The following is a 20,279-nucleotide window of genomic DNA, read 5'->3' on the forward strand; positions in this document are numbered from 1 at the left end:
AATCTAGTAAAGTATTCCTTGAATGGAATGTTGTGGGTTTCATGGAATTTAACAAGATAGGAAAAAGGGTATTTTTATTTCATCGACAACAGGACTTCTGCACAGACTATCTAAAAACTTACTTTTGCTCTTCAATAGAACAGTGGAAACAAAGAAATGACACTGAAGCAGAGAAGATGAAAGCGTTAGAGATCTGTGTGAATCAGCAACATCAGGAAATCATAGCTGTCCTGCTATTACATTGAAAAACTGCCCTTGTTGTCTTTGAAGAGGAAATATGTTGCCTTTCTAAATCACACTGAATTCCCTTGGGTTAAAATCTCTCTATTTGCTTGCACACATGAGGGAATGGGAAGTCAGGGAACAAGGCATAAATGGTGCAACCCTAATTACCAATAATCTAGGTTCATGGACCTCCAGGCTTTCCGAACATACTGATCAGAGGGACATTTGGCAAAGATATTCCAGGTGTATGAATATCTTTCCTAACTAATCGCTTTTGTAATAAACACAGCATACAGTCAGCCAAAGCCCAGACGACACTTGCTTACAACGATAAAGAGGGCAAGCAGACTTAACCAGCAGAGAATGCTAGCAGTTTAAATTGGAAAAAGGATTAAAAGATGATCAGATATTCCATATCTCGCAGGCTATAAGGCTACAAAAGAGACCAATAAAGGGGAAAAGCTCCGGGATGGGGAGAGGGGGATGATGTAAATGATGTAAAAATGGATGGAAGTGAAATTACTCTCTCAGTATTTCCATGATCTCTGGCTGTGTCTTGATGAAGGCAGGCCACTGACCTCAACCAGACATTGACTCCAATATTCTTCTAATCCAGTTTCTCTATAAAAATGAAAACAATACGTCCTTCCAATGGAAAGTTCTTAATATGCTTAACACTACAGCCATTTTTATACTGCATATAATGCACCATGTGCTTCAGTTGGCCGATAGACAAACAGCACAGTCACAGAGTCATTTTTTCCCCTCTCTGGTTGTGGAGAGTGATAGAAGTTTGTGGTTATTACAAAAACAGAACATTTTTGATACAAAATGACTAATAAATCACAAAATAAAACAATATTTGGTTTCAGAATTCAACAACTAACACCATATTTCACCAGCACTGACGGTTTTAACATTTACATTGCCAGTCGAAAACCATATATTCACATGAGGCCAATGAAACACATATGTGAATATACAGTCTAATAGGAGAATGGTGAACACATTAACAATGGGCAAAAGTACCAGGAGACAAAATATCATGGGTAGGCTTCAAAGTATTGAAACACAGTGACTGCTGTTTGAATTACATTGGGCCCCTAACCATTAACAGTCAGCCAATGTTCCTGAGGGTGACAGTTAATTCATCATGGAAAAACTTTGACTGCCTAAAGTCAGAGAATCTGGATTTCTGGTGAGGCTTCTCTGGTGAAACAATTTCATTTTCTAAATACCTAGAGTCTTTGTTGTAAAACAAAGCATAACTTGAGATACAATGATACCTATGAATTTAAATTGAGAGGCAAGACTGTATCCTCTACTGAATTCCTTCACTCCAATGCTGCTGAGGATCTATGTAAGGGTCAGTGCAGATGAAGCAGAGGGCAACAGTTCTGTTTAGAGAATGGTAATAAACCTTAGACAGCCCCGTGTGTCCTACCGCTCTTCTCTTGTTATGGCTCCCAGATACGCTGCATGTGGGCTTCCACCAGGTCTCAGGAGGACCCTGGAATTAAACTTTCCTGGAGTCTCAGTCTACCTCAGCAGAGCAGAACCATTCTGAGCACAACAAACTTAGAGAGGAAAAAAAGAGTCAATCTGCTGACACGTATTCAGAGTTTCAGACACTTGCGAACTCAAGGTTTGTTTTTTGTGGACTAAATTATTTTGATGAGCCTTGTGTATTGATTGGCAATTACTGTCTGAAGACTGACCGCTGCTTAGTACATGCTTGATGCCCACCGTATGGTTTGAAATCAAATACCCTCAAAGAAAAACATTCCACAGAAGTACGTGCTTGGCACGAGTCACCATGTAGAAGACTTCTCTGTACTGTGACCTGTGAATTTTCAAATGGCAAAAACTCAGGAAACATTGTTTTTGTACTTGCAAGAAGTGTCTGTTTTTTTGCTAGTTAAATACGTTTTAACAACTTTGGAAAAAAATACACTGCATTAAATAAAATAAAGTTATTTAGAGCATGTTAACCAGAATGATGTGTTTGCAGGAAGATTCAGGTTGCATATAATTTCCAACAGGTCCCTCCTCCAAGGATATCTGTAAGGATCTTACCAAGATCCTCCACATGCATAACTGAGGATCTCACACTAGTAAAATATCAGGATTTCCAGGTATTTTCAGCTCATTGCATCTCTTTGCTAAGCAATGTACTTGTCTCCTTGGATATGGTGTCCATTGCAATAGTCCTTTTTAAAAACAGGACCATCAATTTATTCTCATGAAAACACTGAAGGTTTATACTCAGTATTTTAAATACAATGATACCAAAATATAATGAAAATCTTTGATTTAACTGTACATGGCAGAGAATGCAGAAATGTACTTTGAATATTCAGTTGTATAAATCTGCTATGCACATTAACATCTGGTTGTAATTTAACAACATGACAACTGATAACTGTATTTTGGGAAACAATGAAAGGGAAATATGGGCTGAAGCATGGTTAAGAAAAATAAAACATTTGATTGAATGAGAAATTGAAAAGTACCTCAAACTGACAACTGTTACCACAAAAAAGCAAATAAATAAAAAATGACAGTCACTGACTCAGCAACAGTGCTGATTAATGTGAACATTCTAATAGTCCTCTGCATGAAAATAGCCATGCTTCATTCATTATCTTTCATTCATTATTGCAAGAATGATTACTCTCAGGGCATGATCTCTTGCCCCAGTCTTTTTTCTTTTTTTTTTTTTTAAACTCATTTCCAGCCAGGTATACAGTGACGTGTCGGGTGTAAACGGAGCAAGGTGTAAGCAGCAGACCACAGATGGGGGTCATCCAATTGAAAGCTGTACATGTGAAGGGGAAGAGGAGGATGACGAAGTGCAGAACACACAGGAGAACAGGATCACAGGCCTCTGCGGATTTTGTACAGCTTAGCTAATTGGTGGAAAACCCATCCAGTTTCAAAAAGTGTGGCACAAAACTGGCCCCACTAAATTACCTTGTGGAGCAAATTAAGATGTTATAATCTAAAGTGTGTTTATATATATATATATATATATATATATATATATATATATATATATATATCATGGATACTCACCTGTCCTTCTGAACATGAAGGTTGTGTAAGCTCCAAACACTGAAGTATAAGTGAACTTTAAGGCTGAGAGACAGGATATTGATACATCTGGACTTAACTGAGACACTTTGTATAACACTTGTTTATAGGGATAATTCAAAACTGTAAACATTAAAATAATGATCCACGCTCCAAGCTTTTTGTTGCTTCTTTTTTAATTCACATGGGAGAACAAACACAGACATTTCGGCTACTAGGCCTTCCTCAGCGACTTCGATAATATCTATCCACCCATTTTCTTATTTAGACCACATGTCATGATGTCATCACATAATTAGAAATGCCATTTTTGTTTTGTTACAAAATACATTCAATAACATTAAATAAGGTATGAGTAAATTATACACATAAATATCAATCCAAAGAGTTTTATCCATTACATTTACAACGGATAAGAGTAGAGAAACAATACATTTTTTGGATGTAAAAATAACAAAGTTAGAGGGGTGTAAACATACTACGGTTTACCAGAAACACACTGATAAGAACACAATACTAATGGCAGACAGTTATCACCCCACTCCCTTCAAAAAATGTTTGCCAATAAGTCAGTTACAAAGACTAAAATGGATCTGTGACACTAATGATGAATTTAATGTGCAGGCTAAACAACTCATTGAATGTTTTAAATCAAGAGGATATCCAGACACTTGGTTAAATAATGCACTGGAAAAGGTAAATAAATTAGATGGAGAATCTCTCCTACAGTCAAAAAAACTTCAATATACACATAAAAAGTTTTCATTAAACTGTGCTTTAACTTATAATGATAATAGTGACATGATCAAATCAATAATCTATAAACACTGGTATATATTACCATCAGATTAATCTTTAAATAATACATTTCAAAGTTTTCCACAATTAATATATAAAAGATCTCATAATTTATCAGACATGTTGGTTAAATCAGATGTTGTTAATAAGTACAAACCTTCTTTCATATAAGGCTGTTACCCCTGCAGAAGTTGTGCTGCATGCCAGAACTTAAAAAAATGTAAAGAGTTCACATGTCCTGGGTCAAAAAATTCAAAAAAGAACATGTATAACCTGCACAACTCGCAATGCCATTTATATGTTAAGATGTCCATGCCAGAAGATATATATTGGTAAATGTTCACGTCAATTAAAACTAAGAAATAGCAAACATAAATCGACCATTAGACGACAAGATATAACTTCCCCTGTAGCTAGACATTTCATTGAAATGGGTCATAATATAAAACAGTTAGAATGCATAGGGTTAGAGGTTGTTCAAGGATCCCAGAGAGGAGGAAATTTAAATTTAGAGTTGTTAAAACATGAAGCCTTCTGGATCTATATTAGCCCCTAATAATTTAAATGCAGAATTAGATCTATCATGTTGCCTCTAAAATGATTATACTAATTATTATACTAAGTAGTATTTCAGGGTTTTTGTGAATTGAATGTCATTAAATATAGCACAACAAATAGTTAATTCTAAATATTTGATCATATATTTGATATCTTCTGATATGTACATTCATTTTTATTTTCTAAAAGTTAAGATCTATGACAGTTTATACCTGATGCTTCAATGTAGAGAGCTTACTTTTATTGATGATTCTTAATTTTAGTGATGATTCTCACCTTCATTGAAGGTTTTGATACAATTTTATAGAATACTTTATGTTTGTTTAAAAAATCTACTATGTCTATACCGATATCTTGTTGGGATTGGTATATATGTATATCATTTACTCATACCTTATTTAATGTCATTGAATGTATTTTGTAACAATTCAAAAATTGCATTTCTAATTATGTGATGATGTCATGGTCTATATAAGAAAATGGGTGGACTGATATAGTTGAACACACTGAGGAAGGCCTAGTAGCTGAAACATCAGTGTTTTTCCCCCCATGTGAATTAAAAAAGAAGAACAAAAAGCTTGGAGTGTGTATCATTATTTTAATGATTTGAAATTCTGGAAAAAGATTCTTGCACCCATTGAAGAGCTTACATGTCAATTGTGGAAGACGAGTGAGTGCATTTTTAAATAACCTACTGTGAATCTATAGTTCAAAACTGAAAATTCTCTCATCATTTACTCACCCTCATGCCATCCCAGATGTGTATTACTTTCTTTTTCTCCTCAACACAAACAAAGATTTTTAGAAGAATATTTCAGCTCTGTATGTCCTCACAATGCAAGTGAATGGATACCAAAATATAAGCTTCAAAAAGCACATAAATGCACCTTAATAGTAATCCATAAGATTCCAGTGGTTAAATCTATATCTTTAGAAGCTATATTATAGGTTTGGGTGAGAAACAGATCAGTCCTTTTTCACTATAAATTCTCCTTCCTGCCCAGTAGGTGGCGATATGCACAAAGAATGCGAATTGACAAAAACAAAATAAGAAGAAGAATGTGAAAGTGGAGAATGATAGTAAAAAAGGATTTAAAAATGTATCTGTTTCTCACCCACACTTTTCATATCTCTTCAGAAGACATGAATTTAAACACTGTAGTCGTATGGGTTATTTTTTATGGTGCTTTTATGTGCTTTTGTAGCTTCAAAATGTTGATACCCATTCACTTGCATTGTGAGGGCACTACAGAGCTGAGATATTCTCCTAAAAATCTACAGTTGAAGTCAGAAGTTTACATACACTTTTCATTAGTTTCATTAAGACTAATTTTTAACCACTCCACAGATTTCATATTAGTAACTATAGTTTTAGCAAGTCATATAGGACATAAATTTTGTGCATGACACGAGTAATTTTTCCAACAATTTTTTACAGACAGATTGTTTCACTTTTAATTGACTATATCACAATTCCAGTGGGTCAGAAGTTTACATACACTAAGTTAACTGTGCCTTTAAGCAGCTTGGAAAATTCCAGAAAATTATGTCAAGCCTTTAAGCAATTAGCCAATTAGCTTCTGATAGGCTAATTGGCTAATTGGAGTCAACTGTAGGTGTACCTGTGGATGTATTTTAAGGCCTGCCTTCAAACTCAGTGCCTCTTTGCATGACATCATGGGAAAATCAAAAGAAATCAGCCATGACCTCAGAAAAAAAAATTGTGGACCTCCACAAGTCTGGTTCATCCTTGGGAGCAATTTACAAATGCAGGAATGTACCATGTTCAGCTGTACAAACAATAGTACGCAAGTATATAGACCATGGGACCATGCAGCCGTCATACCACTCAGGAAGGAGACACATTCTGTCTCCTAGAGATGAACATAGTTTGGTGCAACAAGTGAAAATTAATCACAGAACAACAGCAAAGGACCTTGTGAAGATGCTGGAGGAAACAGGTAAACAAGTATCTATATCCACAATAAAATGAGTCCTATATTGACATAACCTGAAAGGCTGCTCAGCAAGGAAGAAGCCACTGCTCCAAAACTCCAATAAAAAAGCCAGACTACAGTTTGCAAGTGCACATAGGGACAAAGATCTTACTTTTTGGAGAAATGTCCTCTGGTCTGGAGGAAAAAGGGTGAGGCTTGCAAGCCGAAGAACACAATCCAATTCATGAGGTCCTTTGCTGCAGGAGGGACTGGTGCATGTCACAAAATAGATGGCATCACGACAAAGGAAAACTATGTGGATACATTGAAGCATCATCTCAAGACATCAGCCAGGAAGTTAAAGCTCGGTCACAAATGAGTCTTCCAAATGGACAATGACCCCAAGCATACCTCAAAAGTTGTGGCAAAATGGCTTAAGGACAACAAAGTCAAGGTATTGGAGTGGCCATCACAAAGCCCTGACCACATTCCAATAGAAATTTGTGGGCAGAACTGAAAAAGCGTGTGCGAGCAAGGAGGCCAAAAATCCTGACACAGTTACACCAGTTCTGTCTGGAGGAATGGGCCAAAATTCCAGCAACTTAATGTAAGAAGCTTGTGGAAGGCTACCCAAAACATTTGACCCAAGTTAAACAATTTAAAGGCAATGCTACCAAATACTAACAAAGTGCATGTAAACTTCTGACCCACTGGGAATGTGATGAAAGAAATAAAAGCTGAAATATATAATTTCTCTCTACTATTATTCTGACATTTCACATCCTTAAAATAATGTAGTGATCCTAACTGACCTAAGACCGAGAATGTTTTCTATGATTAAATGCCAGGAATTGTGAAAAACTGAGTTTAAATGTATTTGGCTAAGGTGTATGTAAACTTCTGACTTTAACTGTATGTTTGTGTTCAGCGGAAAAAAACTAAAGTCATAAACATCTGGGATGGCATGAGGGTGAGTAAATGATGAGAGAATTTTCATGTTTGTGTGAACTATTCCTTTAAATGCATTTACTTGAACAAATTAGGATCTCAAATGCAGTATCTTGTCCAAAGCGAAGCTGTTTAATGATATGATGGAAATGGACTGTGTGGAACACAAAACCCGGGGCAAAGAAAGAACACAAAGTCATCGCAGCAAGTCATGGAAAACTTGATGTATTATGTTGGTTATAAACCACAAAGACAACATTCCCTGAACAGTTCAGTGTTTACAATACTTGCCTACATTTGCAACTGTGCATTATCAGAACTCGAGAGCACCATCTGCAGCTCAGCAAGGACACTACATGTCTACATTACTTTCGTGCTTTCTCCGCATACCCACTCCAAAGAAGAGTGGACTGATGAAGATGGCAACAGTGCATAGCACCAACATGGGAATCATGCTGGAAATATAAACTCTTCTGTCAGTGGGGCCACCACTTGGTTCCTCCTCAGCCACTGCAAATCTTTCACACACTTGCTCCAACACTGAAAATTTGACTGCCATTATCATTGCAGCGAAAGATAATGAGCAAATATATTCAGATTCAACAAGACTTCAGATTTAATTTACAATACACACGCATATTGCAAAAAATAAATACATAAAAAAATTAAATTGGGGGCCTGGGTAGCTCAGTGGTAAAGACGCTGGCTATGACCCCTGGAGTTCGCTAGTTTGCTTTGTCAAAAATCACATAGGTCAGCATAAAAGTAATCCATATGACTCCAGTGGTTAAATCAATGTCTTCAGAAGCTATTTGATTGGTGTGGGTGAGAAACTGATCAATATTTTAGTCAATTTTACTATAAATTCTCATCCCTGCTCAGTCAATCTCCACTTTAATTTTCACTTTCATATTCTTCTTCTTGTGTTTTTGGTGATTCACATTCTTTATGCATACACCCCCTACTGGACAGGAAGTAGAATTTCTAGTAAAAATGGAGTTAAATATTGATCTGTTTCTCACCCACACCTTTCATATTACTTCTGAAGATATGGATTTAACCACTGGATTTTTATGGATTACTTTTATGCTGCCTTTATGTTCTTTTTGGACCATCAAAATTTGGCACCCATTCACTCAACTACATATTCCTCTAAAAATATTAATTTGTGTTCTGCAGAAGAAAGAAAGTCATAAACATCTGGGATTTATTGCATAAATAATGTAATGAGATTAATATTTTAAATATAAAATTTAAATTTAAAATATGAACTGAATAAAAATATGAAAATATAAGTGATTAAAAATATGCTCCATCATGACTACAACAAAGTTTAAGGCTGCTCTGATGCTGCGTTTTATTTACACAGAGCCAAAGCAGCATCAGAACTGCCTTTGATACTAGGGGCTGAGGTGGGTCAGAGCAGGCATAATTTAGTCTGACTTTTAATGCGACATTGCATATTTACACAGAATTTTAAGAAGCCACAGAGCAGCCTTAAAGTCCCTGTGAAGTGCCTTGTTGAATGCAGTTTGATTTAATGTCGAACGATTTTTAAAAATAGCCAACAGGCTTTAGTTTACGGCGACACACACCTCCCCTTTCCACCACGCTGCTCATGCCAGAGCCACTTACTGGGGAAACTTGAGAAGTGGTCTCAATACCCGAACAATGATCTAACTGACAACATTAATCCATAACCAGCCCACAAACGCACACAGCACATCTCAGTCTTTCATTACGATGAGGCTGGAACTGTTATGCAAGTCCAGTGCAGATGAATGAGAAACAAGTGATTAAAAGATAATATCCATGTTTTGAATCACAATACACTAAACATTCAAATAAAGATCATTAACTCGAGCTGTACATGCACAAAAATATAAATAAATTTCGCCAACTTTCCTCACATCGCGCTCTCACGTTGGCATGTCCCATTCAGAAGTGATCATCCCTATGCCCTATTCCTTTCGAAGCCAATTACCCTCCACTGTGAGAGCTTTAGATGGCTGAAAGGTGAAAGGGGATAACAGTCAGTCAGGAACTCACTTTTTAAGCGATTCGTATTGAAAATTATGTTTGGAACGACCCTACAGCTTGGATTGTGCTCCCTTCGAAGTGCCCTGCGAAGACACGATCAGTGCCAGTTAAGCCTAGTGTACACTACACAACTCAAGCTCGTCTCTTTTTTATGTTTTTAGTTGGCAACTGGTCTGCGACTGGTCTGCATCTCAGATATCACGACGAAAGGTCTTGTAATGTGCATGCTCCTGCAACACCCCTCCGACTAGTCGCAGACACTAGGACAGATTTCAACCAGCTTGATATCTAGACGTCTTGTCGTCAGTTGTGCGCACTGTCCCGGTTAGCGAGAGACCGACAATGAGCCACAGCCAATGAAATATATAGAGAACGCAAGAGAAGGGCAAGGTATTGGGAAACAGGAGACAAAAAATAATTAGAAAACAAAATAAAACTTCACTTTCAGCTGTTTTTCTTTTTTCCTTTGCAAATGCTGCCAAAAAGTGCAAAAACGGGCACAAATCGTTCTTTCATGTTTGTTGACATGTTATCACGAATAAACTGCACGAGTTTGTGAATGAATTTAATAAAAGACGTGTTTTGGGGCAATCCGTTTGAAACGGGTTGATGCTAGAGATAGCTGTAACTGCTGCTTCCAAACTGTTTTGAGATTTATCCACTTCAAACACATTCGGACATTGGACTTGCAGTGCCACAGCAGCGGCACACCGCCTAATAAAAGAATTTTCAATGTGTCTGATATAAAACATGCAGGGACACAGATATAAGAAGCATGCACATTCAAAGTTACAGGTACTGCACTAAATTAACTTTGAGAATTCTGCTCTAAATGTAATGTTTACTTTTAATTAAGAGAAACTGTGTGCTAGTTTTTAGCGCTTTCTTTCTCTTCTTTAATTTTTTTGCGCTTTATTATTATTATTCAGTAACACACAGACGTATATGTGTCCCCATAAAATCCCCTCAAAATCCAAAACACAAGTGATCAAAAGAGACGACCAGATGTAACGGTGATGTGTCTTGATTGTACACTTGTGAATCGGATCACCCAAAACGTATCTTAATACCAGGCGTACACAGCTAGGGCCTCAGTTGGGGACGAATGGTCGTAAAGTTGATACACCTAGTCTGCGATCAGTCGTGTAGTGTGCGCTCCAGCACGACCGAAAACGAGTCGCAGGCTTGGCTTTAAAACACAGCCAGACCCACTGAACAGTTGTAGGGGGAGGGTAGTTCTTGTTCTAGAAAGCACTTGAAACCTTGATCGATCAAGGTTTCTCAACCTGTATGTGACATTGTGGAATGATTGCAGATTTTAAAGGCTTATATCTTCTTAAAATTAATTTCGTCAACGTTTAGAAGTACACTAGCATAAAGATGTCATTAAAGCTAACAGACATGGACTAAAAGCAGCTAAACTTACATTTTTATTTCACGCGGTCTTTAACTCGGCTGTGTAAAGATGCCTAGAGACTCTAATTTTGCCTTTAGAATGTTACCCGCCAAAATCGGTCTATGAAGTCAGTAGTGATAAGCGCTCAAAACAGAGAATTTCAACACTCCACAGGAAACAAATTCGAATTGAACTTAAAATTAGTTGCACCGAAATAGCGTCGCTCACTCCCTCATTTTTAACTTTGTATTTTTTTATTTATTTTTTCAAGCACTCATATCCCATATGCCCAGTTTTCACAATCGTGTGTGCGAATCCAACCCATTCTTTTGATACATTTTTGGCCACATGACTTGTATTTTGAAGTCTAATAGCGTTGGGGGCCATGTTGGAGTACCGGTGCTGCTTTCACGCATTTCTTCACACACTTTCAGCATGGCAGCGGACAGCACAATGTCTAATGGTCAGGAAACCGCCTCCCTGAACGGTGAGCCCGTGCTCAAGCGTTCCCGGGAAAGCGGAGGGGTGGAATCTCTGCGGATCCCGCGGGAGCCTCAGAATAAAGTGACGGTAGTGCTGGGCGCTCAGTGGGGAGATGAGGGGAAGGGGAAAGTGGTCGATCTCTTGGCTATGGACGCCGACATTGTTTGTAGATGCCAGGTGGGGAACCATCCTCTCATTTCTTCTGAGTCATTGTTTGTTCATGAGAGTTTGCGTACTTAATTTGTATGCGCTCATTAGACAGTATATTATAATTATAAAACTTAAGCTTACGCATGTGCGACTGTTAATAACAACTGTTTGTTGTCAGGGAGGAAATAACGCTGGACACACAGTGGTGGTCGACTCGGTGGAATATGATTTTCACTTATTGCCTAGTGGCGTTCTCAACAAAAAGGCCGTCTCGTTCATTGGTATGTTTTGTTTGAGCTTCTTATAAATGACATTGCTTTACTTCCCCCTAGTTTATCTAGGTCACACTTCCTCAAACGCATATTTATTTGAGTCGCATTGTTGAGTGCATTCTCTAACCACTTCAGCTCAAATGTCCCATTCTTGTCACTTTATATGGATCTAATTTATTTGTTTTGTATCAGGTTTGTTGACCTGCTGTTATGCTAAGGTCACTTCTTGTTCTTTCCACAGGAAATGGTGTTGTGATACACCTGCCAGGGCTGTTTGATGAGGCTGAGAAGAACTTGCAAAAAGGCAATGGTAAATAATGTGTATAGGGTGTTAAAACATTTTTTTTTTTTTTATTATAGACAAACGTCATTGTGGTATCATTTTCTTGATTAAAACTGTATGTAGCTCTATGTCTTCATCTTTGTTAGATGAACTATTTTTTTGTGTTACCTTTTCAATAATAAATTCATTATCTTTGTGTTTGTTTTAGGACTTCAAGGATGGGAGGAACGACTGAAGATATCTGACCGGGCACATATTGGTATAGTTCTCTTTTGACTTCATCAAGCCTCGACATTGACAATAAATGGCCTTTGTTTGTGAAAGAAAATATCAAGACATTTTTATCGATGTCCTTGTAATTAAAGGTATTTTTTTCTATGTAGTGTTCAACTTCCATCAGGCAGTTGATGGGATACAGGAGCAGCTCAGACAGGAACAGGCAGGGAAGAAGTGAGTTCTCTTGCAATTAAAACAAAATACCTTTACAGAAATCTTGCCCCCCTAGATTGAGTTCACCCTCCTTTGTTTTACAGTTTAGGCACCACTAAGAAGGGCATTGGCCCTGCATATTCCTCCAAAGCTGCTCGTAATGGACTGAGAGTGTGTGATCTGGTCTCCGACTTTTCAGTCTTTGAGGAAAAGTGAGTTTACTCCAAGTTATTAAGGCGAAACATTTCCTTTAACTGTATATAATTAAATAAATTGCTATGTGTTGTTCCCTGTTTGTTAACTGTAAGTAAATCTCTCCTCAGGTTTCGAGTGCTGGCTTGCCATTTTCAGACCACATACCCTAAACTTAACATCAATGTTGATGCTGAGCTCGAGCAGCTGAAGGTGAATAATAAGAGTGTTAATAGTAGTGGCAACTGTCAAGGTGATTTGCAAGACTTTAAGATCATGAATGTATTGTGTAATATTTCCCCCATTTAATCCACAGGGTTATGCTGAAAGGTTACGACCTTTAGTAACTGATGGAGTTTATTTCATGCACAAAGCCCTCACTGGACCAAGCAAGAAGATTCTGGTGGAAGGAGCCAATGCTGCCCTACTGGATATTGATTTTGGTATATATATATTGTCTATTGTGTATTCTGTATATACTTTTTCTTTTCAATATTTATTAATTTTCTTTATTCAATTTGTAATTATTTTTTTAAAATCTTGTTGCTGTTTTGTATTGTTGTGTACCGGAAGCTCCTGTCACCAAGACAAATTCCTTGTATGTGTAAGCATACTTGGCAATAAAGCTCATTCTGATTCCTATCAGACTGCTTGATAGTACCATTGACCAATCAGAATCAAGCGTTCCAGAGAGCAGTGTATTTTATATTTCACAAGATGAGTTTTATTAAAGTGAAATAAAAAAACTATCAGCATAGATTTTTACTGATAACTTATAGGCCAAAAGGCAACTATCTGCACCAATTAATTGGTATAAACGATATACTGGTCTACCTTTCAGGCACCTATCCCTTTGTAACTTCATCAAATTGCACTGTTGGAGGTGTGTGCACAGGCCTTGGTGTCCCCCCATCTCACGTTGGCCGAGTGTATGGAGTGGTAAAGGCCTACACCACCAGGGTCGGAGTGGGAGCATTTCCCACTGAGCAAGATAATGTGAGTGTGTGTTGGTATAGAGTGTGATGGAATGGATAATTGTTAAAAGTGAATTTATCAATATTTACCACATTCTCTCATGTGTATTGTGCTTGAATTCATTCTCTTCCTGATATTTTCTAGGATGTGGGGAATCTGCTGCAGAGCAGAGGGAGGGAATTCGGTGTTACGACAGGCAGGCGGCGCCGCTGTGGATGGCTGGATCTGGTTTTGGTTCGCTACGCCCACATGGTTAATGGTTTCACAGCGTGAGTATCTGACACACATTGCTGTCTGTTATGTTAGTTGTTATGGAAAGCTGTTTGAGACCTCTGCAAATTATTTTATTAGCAAATTTTGTTTTTATACACTGGCACAGGTTGAACTTAATACCTTAACTTCTGATTCCCTCAGCATTGCACTAACCAAGTTGGACATTCTTGACACATTGCCAGAAATAAAGGTTGGCGTAGCCTACACTGTTGATGGAAAGCCTCTTCCCAGTTTTCCTGGTAAGTTACCTATACTGTAAACATATTCAGATTTGTCTGTTTCACACAGATCATTATGACATAATGATACCATTTTTTTTTCCTGATGTGTGGGGGATTATCTTTGTGTATTTCAGCTAACATGGATGTGCTGACCAAGGTTCAAGTGACCTATGAGACGTTGCCTGGCTGGGGTTGTAGTACTGAGGGAGTGCGCAGTTTTGATGAACTGCCGACTCAGGCACAGGCTTACATTCGCTTTATTGAGAATTTCCTACAGTTGCCAGGTAAGATAAGTTTGATGTTTACATTGTTAACCTATTGGGAAGGCAGTATATACTGATAGCATACTAATACTGTCTTGCATATGTAATTTATCTTAGTAATTTAACCTACTGGCATGCTTGGCAGTGGCAGAATAATGATTAAGAAATATTTTTCTCTTTTCAGTGAAGTGGGTGGGAGTTGGCAAGTCCAGAGAAAGCATGATAAAGCTGTTTTGATGAGAAGAACAGAAAAAACTGAACTTCATTTAATGGTCTGCCAGGATGTCTGACATTGTGACAATTGGGTGACCAGAAGTTTTTTTTATATGCATCAGCGCTGAGTTTAAGACTGACCGTGGGTTTAGAATCCACAGAATGTACCACTCAAAGTGAACACCAGCAATGTGTCTAGACGTCAGGTTTGGATAAACCTGGCCCTGCTTCCTTGCGATCTTAATTCCTTGACATGTAACTGTTCGTTTCAAAGCGCTCCTCCAATCATACCCATTAATCATTAGTAGTAGGCTGAAGCCTTCGTCAATTATCTGATGAATTGTGGAGCTTCAGATAGAGGGGCGTCATTTTTTACCATATCTCTTAAAATTGAATTTTGCACCTTTTTCATTCTGAGCATTTAAAGAAAATACTATATTCATTGCTATTAGGTGGATAAAACCAAGCTGATTTTTAAGGTGTCATGTACTGCGCTGTTCATTTTTTACGTGATCAAGTGTGGAGTGAGCGTAAGATCTTGTTTTGTCTTTTTAATTTGATGTTTGTGAATACTCTTGAGAATGGTTTTGACGTGGTTTAAATGCCAAAAGGGACCTTCACACAAGACGTTGTAATATTGAAAAAACAAGGCATTGTTAACCATCTGTCAATGATCATGCACTCAGTCACAGTGCTTGAAAAAAGGACAGCAATATATGCACAAATATTTTTTGCATTTCACCTTATGTACAAACTCATTTGCTGCTGTTTTATGAACAATAAAGTGCAAAACTTTGCTACTGATTGTGGCTTTAAGTAAATGGTGTAGTGTTTTCCTTTACATGAATAGTGACATGAATGGGAGATGTTTACAGAATCTGCATTGTCTGAGGAACCTGTTCTGCTCGGTTTTTAAGATGAACGTTAATGATTACATATTGAAGTTTTGCTCTAAAAGAAAGGTTGTGTAATTCTCAGGAAATACTACATGTTGAGTAATAATTCTGTTGGGAAATACAAATCAAATGAAGAAGATAATAGAAATTGCCATCAGTGGAACATTTTATCTCGTGAGACAGCAGTAATTCTATTAAATTGTGTGCTTTTCTGTGTGAATTATTCCATACAGTACCATCAAATGTTTAGGGTGGACGCTTTGGTATTATTCAACAACATATTAAGTTTTTAATTGGCAAAAAGCAAACATTATAGGTCAAATGCATGTCACAAGCAGTTACACATCAATCACAGTTCTTAAGGTATTTATTCTCTCTCAAAATGTAAATATCACATCTGCAGAAGCCATTAGTGCCTATTAGTATTGCTTACGATCTGTAAGTACCACTCGGAGGAATCAAGTTGGATATACCTTTATTTACAACATATTTATCATTACATATTTCCTTTTTAACTGCTTTTTAAGAATTACATCTTCAAATTGAAATGTTGAAATTACATCAGAGAGATAGCTACTAAACACCCCCCCCCCCCCATTGCGCTTTTTAATAATTTTTTGTTGTGAAGCACCTTCTCAGCAGCATTTACTTTAGTCGATGTGTGGGTGTTTCCTAATTCCCTAAGCAGATATCCAAAGGTGTTTGGCCCACCTGTGTGCATTTGCAGTTTTGTTGAGGCAATTGCTCTGATGAGGCTTCAGTGTGTGTGGCTTTGAGAGAGTACACCACCATGGTGCAGGTATATGAGCAGGAACAATTTTTGCTTTTTTTGTGTTTTGTTGTAAAATTCATTCCTCCTCATTTTCAACAAGCTCACTGTTGAAGCAGTTTGCTAGATGAAATATGGAGAGATTATTAAGGAGAATGTTGAGTTGCCATTTTTGAACAGCCATTGTCAATTCATGCGAGACTGTACAGTATTTTATTTTATAAAGTTTCTGACTTTAAGATCAAAGGCAGTTTTTCGTCATTTGGACAGTTTTGCCCAACACACCATCAGAGAGCTTCTGTAATATCAGTAAAGTATGTGAAACAGGTGCTCTTAAACAACTTTGTAAAAGAAAAAAAATGTTTGGCTATGTTAGCTTTTTCAAGGTGTTGAAATAATTGTTCTTCTTTTTCTGCTTGAAAGGTTCAGACATTGACCACGATGTCTTATTTGATGCAGATGCCAACACTCCAGCCCATCCAGATTCAGGCCACAAAAATTCAAAATTTAAAGGGATAGTTCACCCAAAAATTCAGGCATGTTTACTCACCCCTGTGTTATTATAACCCCAATAAAATTGTGAAAAAAATTTTGTGCTCTGTGATTACGTATAATTGCATAAGGATGCAAAAGTATAATTCAGAATTCTAATACATTATTGTATGAGACTCTCATATGTCTTTTTCTAAAGGCATACAAGAAGGTTTGGTGTGAAACAAACCAAAATCGATTTGATTATTTAATTAAAATCTTTACCGGTTGTTGCTCTCCTGTGCGCGTTCATCCGTGTTTATTCAGTTATTGACATTATTTTATCTATTTTATCCAGTTATCATTTCCAATTAGGAACTGTTGAGAAAGTATGACTGACTACAATACATTTTTTTTTAAATATTTTAGTGAGTAAACTGATTTTTCTCTCATCTGATTGTTAATTGATACTTTCAGCAACAGATGGAACATTTTCTTTATAGGCCTCGTACTGCACAAACCAGTTTAAAGCTGATGTAACTTTTTCTTTGTTAAAATACTTTCTCCTTTCCCAGCTTAAAATGCAGCGAGTAAGCCATTTGTAAGTTTCAGGTGCACTTAGTATTTATTTATTTATTTTTGTCTTGGACTTACACTGACACTTAGTGGTGTGGATGCAGCATCATTCAAACGCAATAGTTTTCAGTTACCAGTGCCTTTATAGATATTCACTATTCACAGTCAGCCATAATGAACTTAATTCATGAATAAAGGGTCCAATAACAGGACTGTTACTGAGATTAAGCGAGTAGTATTTGGCTGGTCATGTGATCCTAACATGGCAGCCCCCTTGAGTGGACCCTCTCCATGTAGAATAAAACCGCTTTTATAAAGTTATTGATATGACTGGAGTCTTCATCTCAAGTGAGTACTCATGATTTTATATATATGTTTCAAAATAAAATTTATTTCTTTAGGAGTAAAACTTTTTAAATAAGGAAAACTTTACTGAGTGCACCTTTAATTATCTTGAAAACTGTAAGCATTGTGTCTCTGTGGCACTATGAAAATTCTTCTGTTTGTTTTGAGTGACCCGCTTCGACCTGCCCTAAAAACGTTATTAAACCAGTGGAATGAGTTGGGGATGGGACTATCTCTTTGTGTGACTTTGTGTCCCCCAGACAGGGGATGTAATCAGAAAACGTCTTAAAAAAAAAAAAAACGTTATTTTTGCAATTCCATTTGGTGGCTTTGAAAATACTTGATTTAACTAGTTACTCAGTTCAGTTGTTTCTAAGGATGTAAGCATTTATTTAAGATTAGTGGGGCCCAGATGCAAGGTGTAGATTTAGGTAGGGATGGCAGGGACATCTTTCAGAAAAATCGGAAATGTCCCAACCAACATTTGGGCAATTTTACCACATTAAAAATACTTTAACTTTATATTCTGTTTTTATTTTCAGTTATCGACTATTAAAGTTTCTTAGTGTAATTATTAATGTGCAAATTATTGTCCTAACTCTTCTGTAGCTACATATAAAAGGTGTTGTCACGTGGCACCTGGAACTTTTCTCAGCGCTGTTCACGATGCTCCAATCACAGTTGTTTGTGATTATTGTGTAAATATATAGGTGCATCTCAATAAATTAGAATGTCGTGGAAAAGTTCATTTATTTCAGTAATTCAACTCAAATTGTGAAACTCGTGTATTAAATAAATTCAGTACACACAGGCTGAAGTAGTTTAAGTCTTTGGTTCTTTTAATTGTGATGATTTTGCTCACATTTAACAAAAACCCACCAATTCACTATCTCAAAAAATTAGAATACATCATAAGACCAATAAAAAAAACATTTTTAGAGAATTGTTGGCCTTCTGGAAAGTATGTTCATTTACTGTATATGTACTCAATACTTGGTAGGGGCTCCTTTTGCTTTAATTACTGCCTCAATTCGGCGTGGCATGGAGGTGATCAGTTTGTGGCACCGCTGAGGTGGTATGGAAGCCCAGGTTTCTTTGACAGTGGCCTTCAGCTCATCTGCATTTTTTGGTCTCTTGTTTCTCATTTTCCTCTTGACAATACCCCACAGATTCTCTATGGGGTTCAGGTCTGGTGAGTTTGCTGGCCAGTCAAGCACACCAACACCATGGTCATTTAACCAACTTTTGGTGCTTTTGGCAGTGTGGGCAGGTGCCAAATCCTGCTGGAAAATGAAATCAGCATCTTTAAAAAGCTGGTCAGCAGAAGGAAGCATGAAGTGCTCCAAAATGTCTGGGTAAATGGGTGCAGTGACTTTGGTTTTCAAAAAACACAATGGACCAACACCAGCAGATGACATTGCACCCCAAATCATCACAGACTGTGGAAACTTAACACTGGACTTCAAGTAACTTGGGCTATGAGCTTCTCCACCCTTCCTCCAGACTCTAGGACCTTGGTTTCCAAATGAAATACAAAACTTGCTCTCATCTGAAAAGAGGACTTTGGACCACTGGGCAACAGTCCAGTTCTTCTTCTCCTTAGCCCAGGTAAGACGCCTCTGACGTTATCTGTGGTTCAGGAGTGGCTTAACAAGAGGAATACGACAACTGTAGCCAAATTCCTTGACACGTCTGTGTGTGGTGGCTCTTGATGCCTTGACCCCAGCCTCAGTCCATTCCTTGTGAAGTTCACCCAAATTCTTGAATCGATTTTGCTTGACAGTCATAAGGCTGCGGTTCTCTCAGTTGGTTGTGCATCTTTTTCTTCCACACTTTTTCCTTCCACTCAACTTTCTGTTAACATGCTTGGATACAGCACTCTGTGAACAGCCAGCTTCTTTGGCAATGAATGTTTGTGGCTTACCCTCCTTGTGAAGGGTGTCAATGATTGTCTTCTGGACAACTGTCAGATCAGCAGTCTTCCCCATGATTGTGTAGCCTAGTGAACCAAACTGAGAGACCATTTTGAAGGCTCAGGAAACCTTTGCAGGTGTTTTGAGTTGATTAGCTGATTGGCATGTCACCATATTCTAATTTTTTGAGATAGTGAATTGGTGGGTTTTTGTTAAATGTGAGCCAAAATCATCACAATTAAAAGAACCAAAGACTTAAACTACTTCAGTCTGTGTGCATTGAATTTATTTAATACACGAGTTTCACAATTTGAGTTGAATTACTGAAATAAATGAACTTTTCCACGACATTCTAATTTATTGAGATGCACCTGTATATATATATATATATATATTTTTTTGGAGATAACACGGGCAGATTTCCATCCAACCATTGAAATGAATAGATTTAAACAAGCATACTCTATGTGTACAAATGTTTCTAGTACAAGTAAAAAAAAAAAACAATAAAATAAAACGTCCTGGGCTTGCATACGGCCTAATTAATGGAGGATTCTGCT

At 37.3% G+C, this 20,279-nt stretch overlaps 1 protein-coding gene and 1 pseudogene across 1 annotated transcript; one reads left to right on the plus strand and one right to left on the minus strand.

The window, feature by feature from the left end:
- Positions 1–1,764: 1,764 nt before the first annotated feature.
- On the minus strand, positions 1,765–9,497 carry LOC127428578 (CAAX prenyl protease 2-like; annotated as a pseudogene).
- Positions 9,498–11,372: 1,875 nt separating this feature from the next.
- On the plus strand, positions 11,373–15,570 carry LOC127428650 (adenylosuccinate synthetase isozyme 2-like). Its single transcript, XM_051677142.1, has 13 exons — positions 11,373–11,655; positions 11,807–11,909; positions 12,142–12,210; positions 12,392–12,442; positions 12,567–12,633; positions 12,717–12,824; positions 12,936–13,017; positions 13,121–13,247; positions 13,646–13,800; positions 13,924–14,048; positions 14,194–14,291; positions 14,408–14,557; positions 14,721–15,570. Exons 1-13 carry the CDS (start codon positions 11,431–11,433, stop codon positions 14,771–14,773), a joined length of 1,413 nt encoding a protein of 470 aa, XP_051533102.1. The 5' UTR covers positions 11,373–11,430; the 3' UTR covers positions 14,774–15,570.
- Positions 15,571–20,279: the final 4,709 nt, after the last annotated feature.

This window comes from Myxocyprinus asiaticus, chromosome 38 (assembly GCF_019703515.2).
Source record: "Myxocyprinus asiaticus isolate MX2 ecotype Aquarium Trade chromosome 38, UBuf_Myxa_2, whole genome shotgun sequence".
NCBI lineage: Eukaryota > Metazoa > Chordata > Actinopteri > Cypriniformes > Catostomidae > Myxocyprinus > Myxocyprinus asiaticus.

What these genes read in the sequence shown, in the direction of transcription:
- LOC127428650 (XM_051677142.1), top strand. Translation starts at nt 11,431, where the DNA reads ATGGCAGCGGACAGCACAATGTCTAATGGTCAGGAAACCGCCTCCCTG. An exon ending in CTGAGCTCGAGCAGCTGAAG is followed by an intron (nt 13,018 to 13,120) that starts GTGAATAATAAG and finishes TTTAATCCACAG; the next exon opens with GGTTATGCTGAAAGGTTACG. An exon ending in GAATTTCCTACAGTTGCCAG is followed by an intron (nt 14,558 to 14,720) that starts GTAAGATAAGTT and finishes TTCTCTTTTCAG; the next exon opens with TGAAGTGGGTGGGAGTTGGC.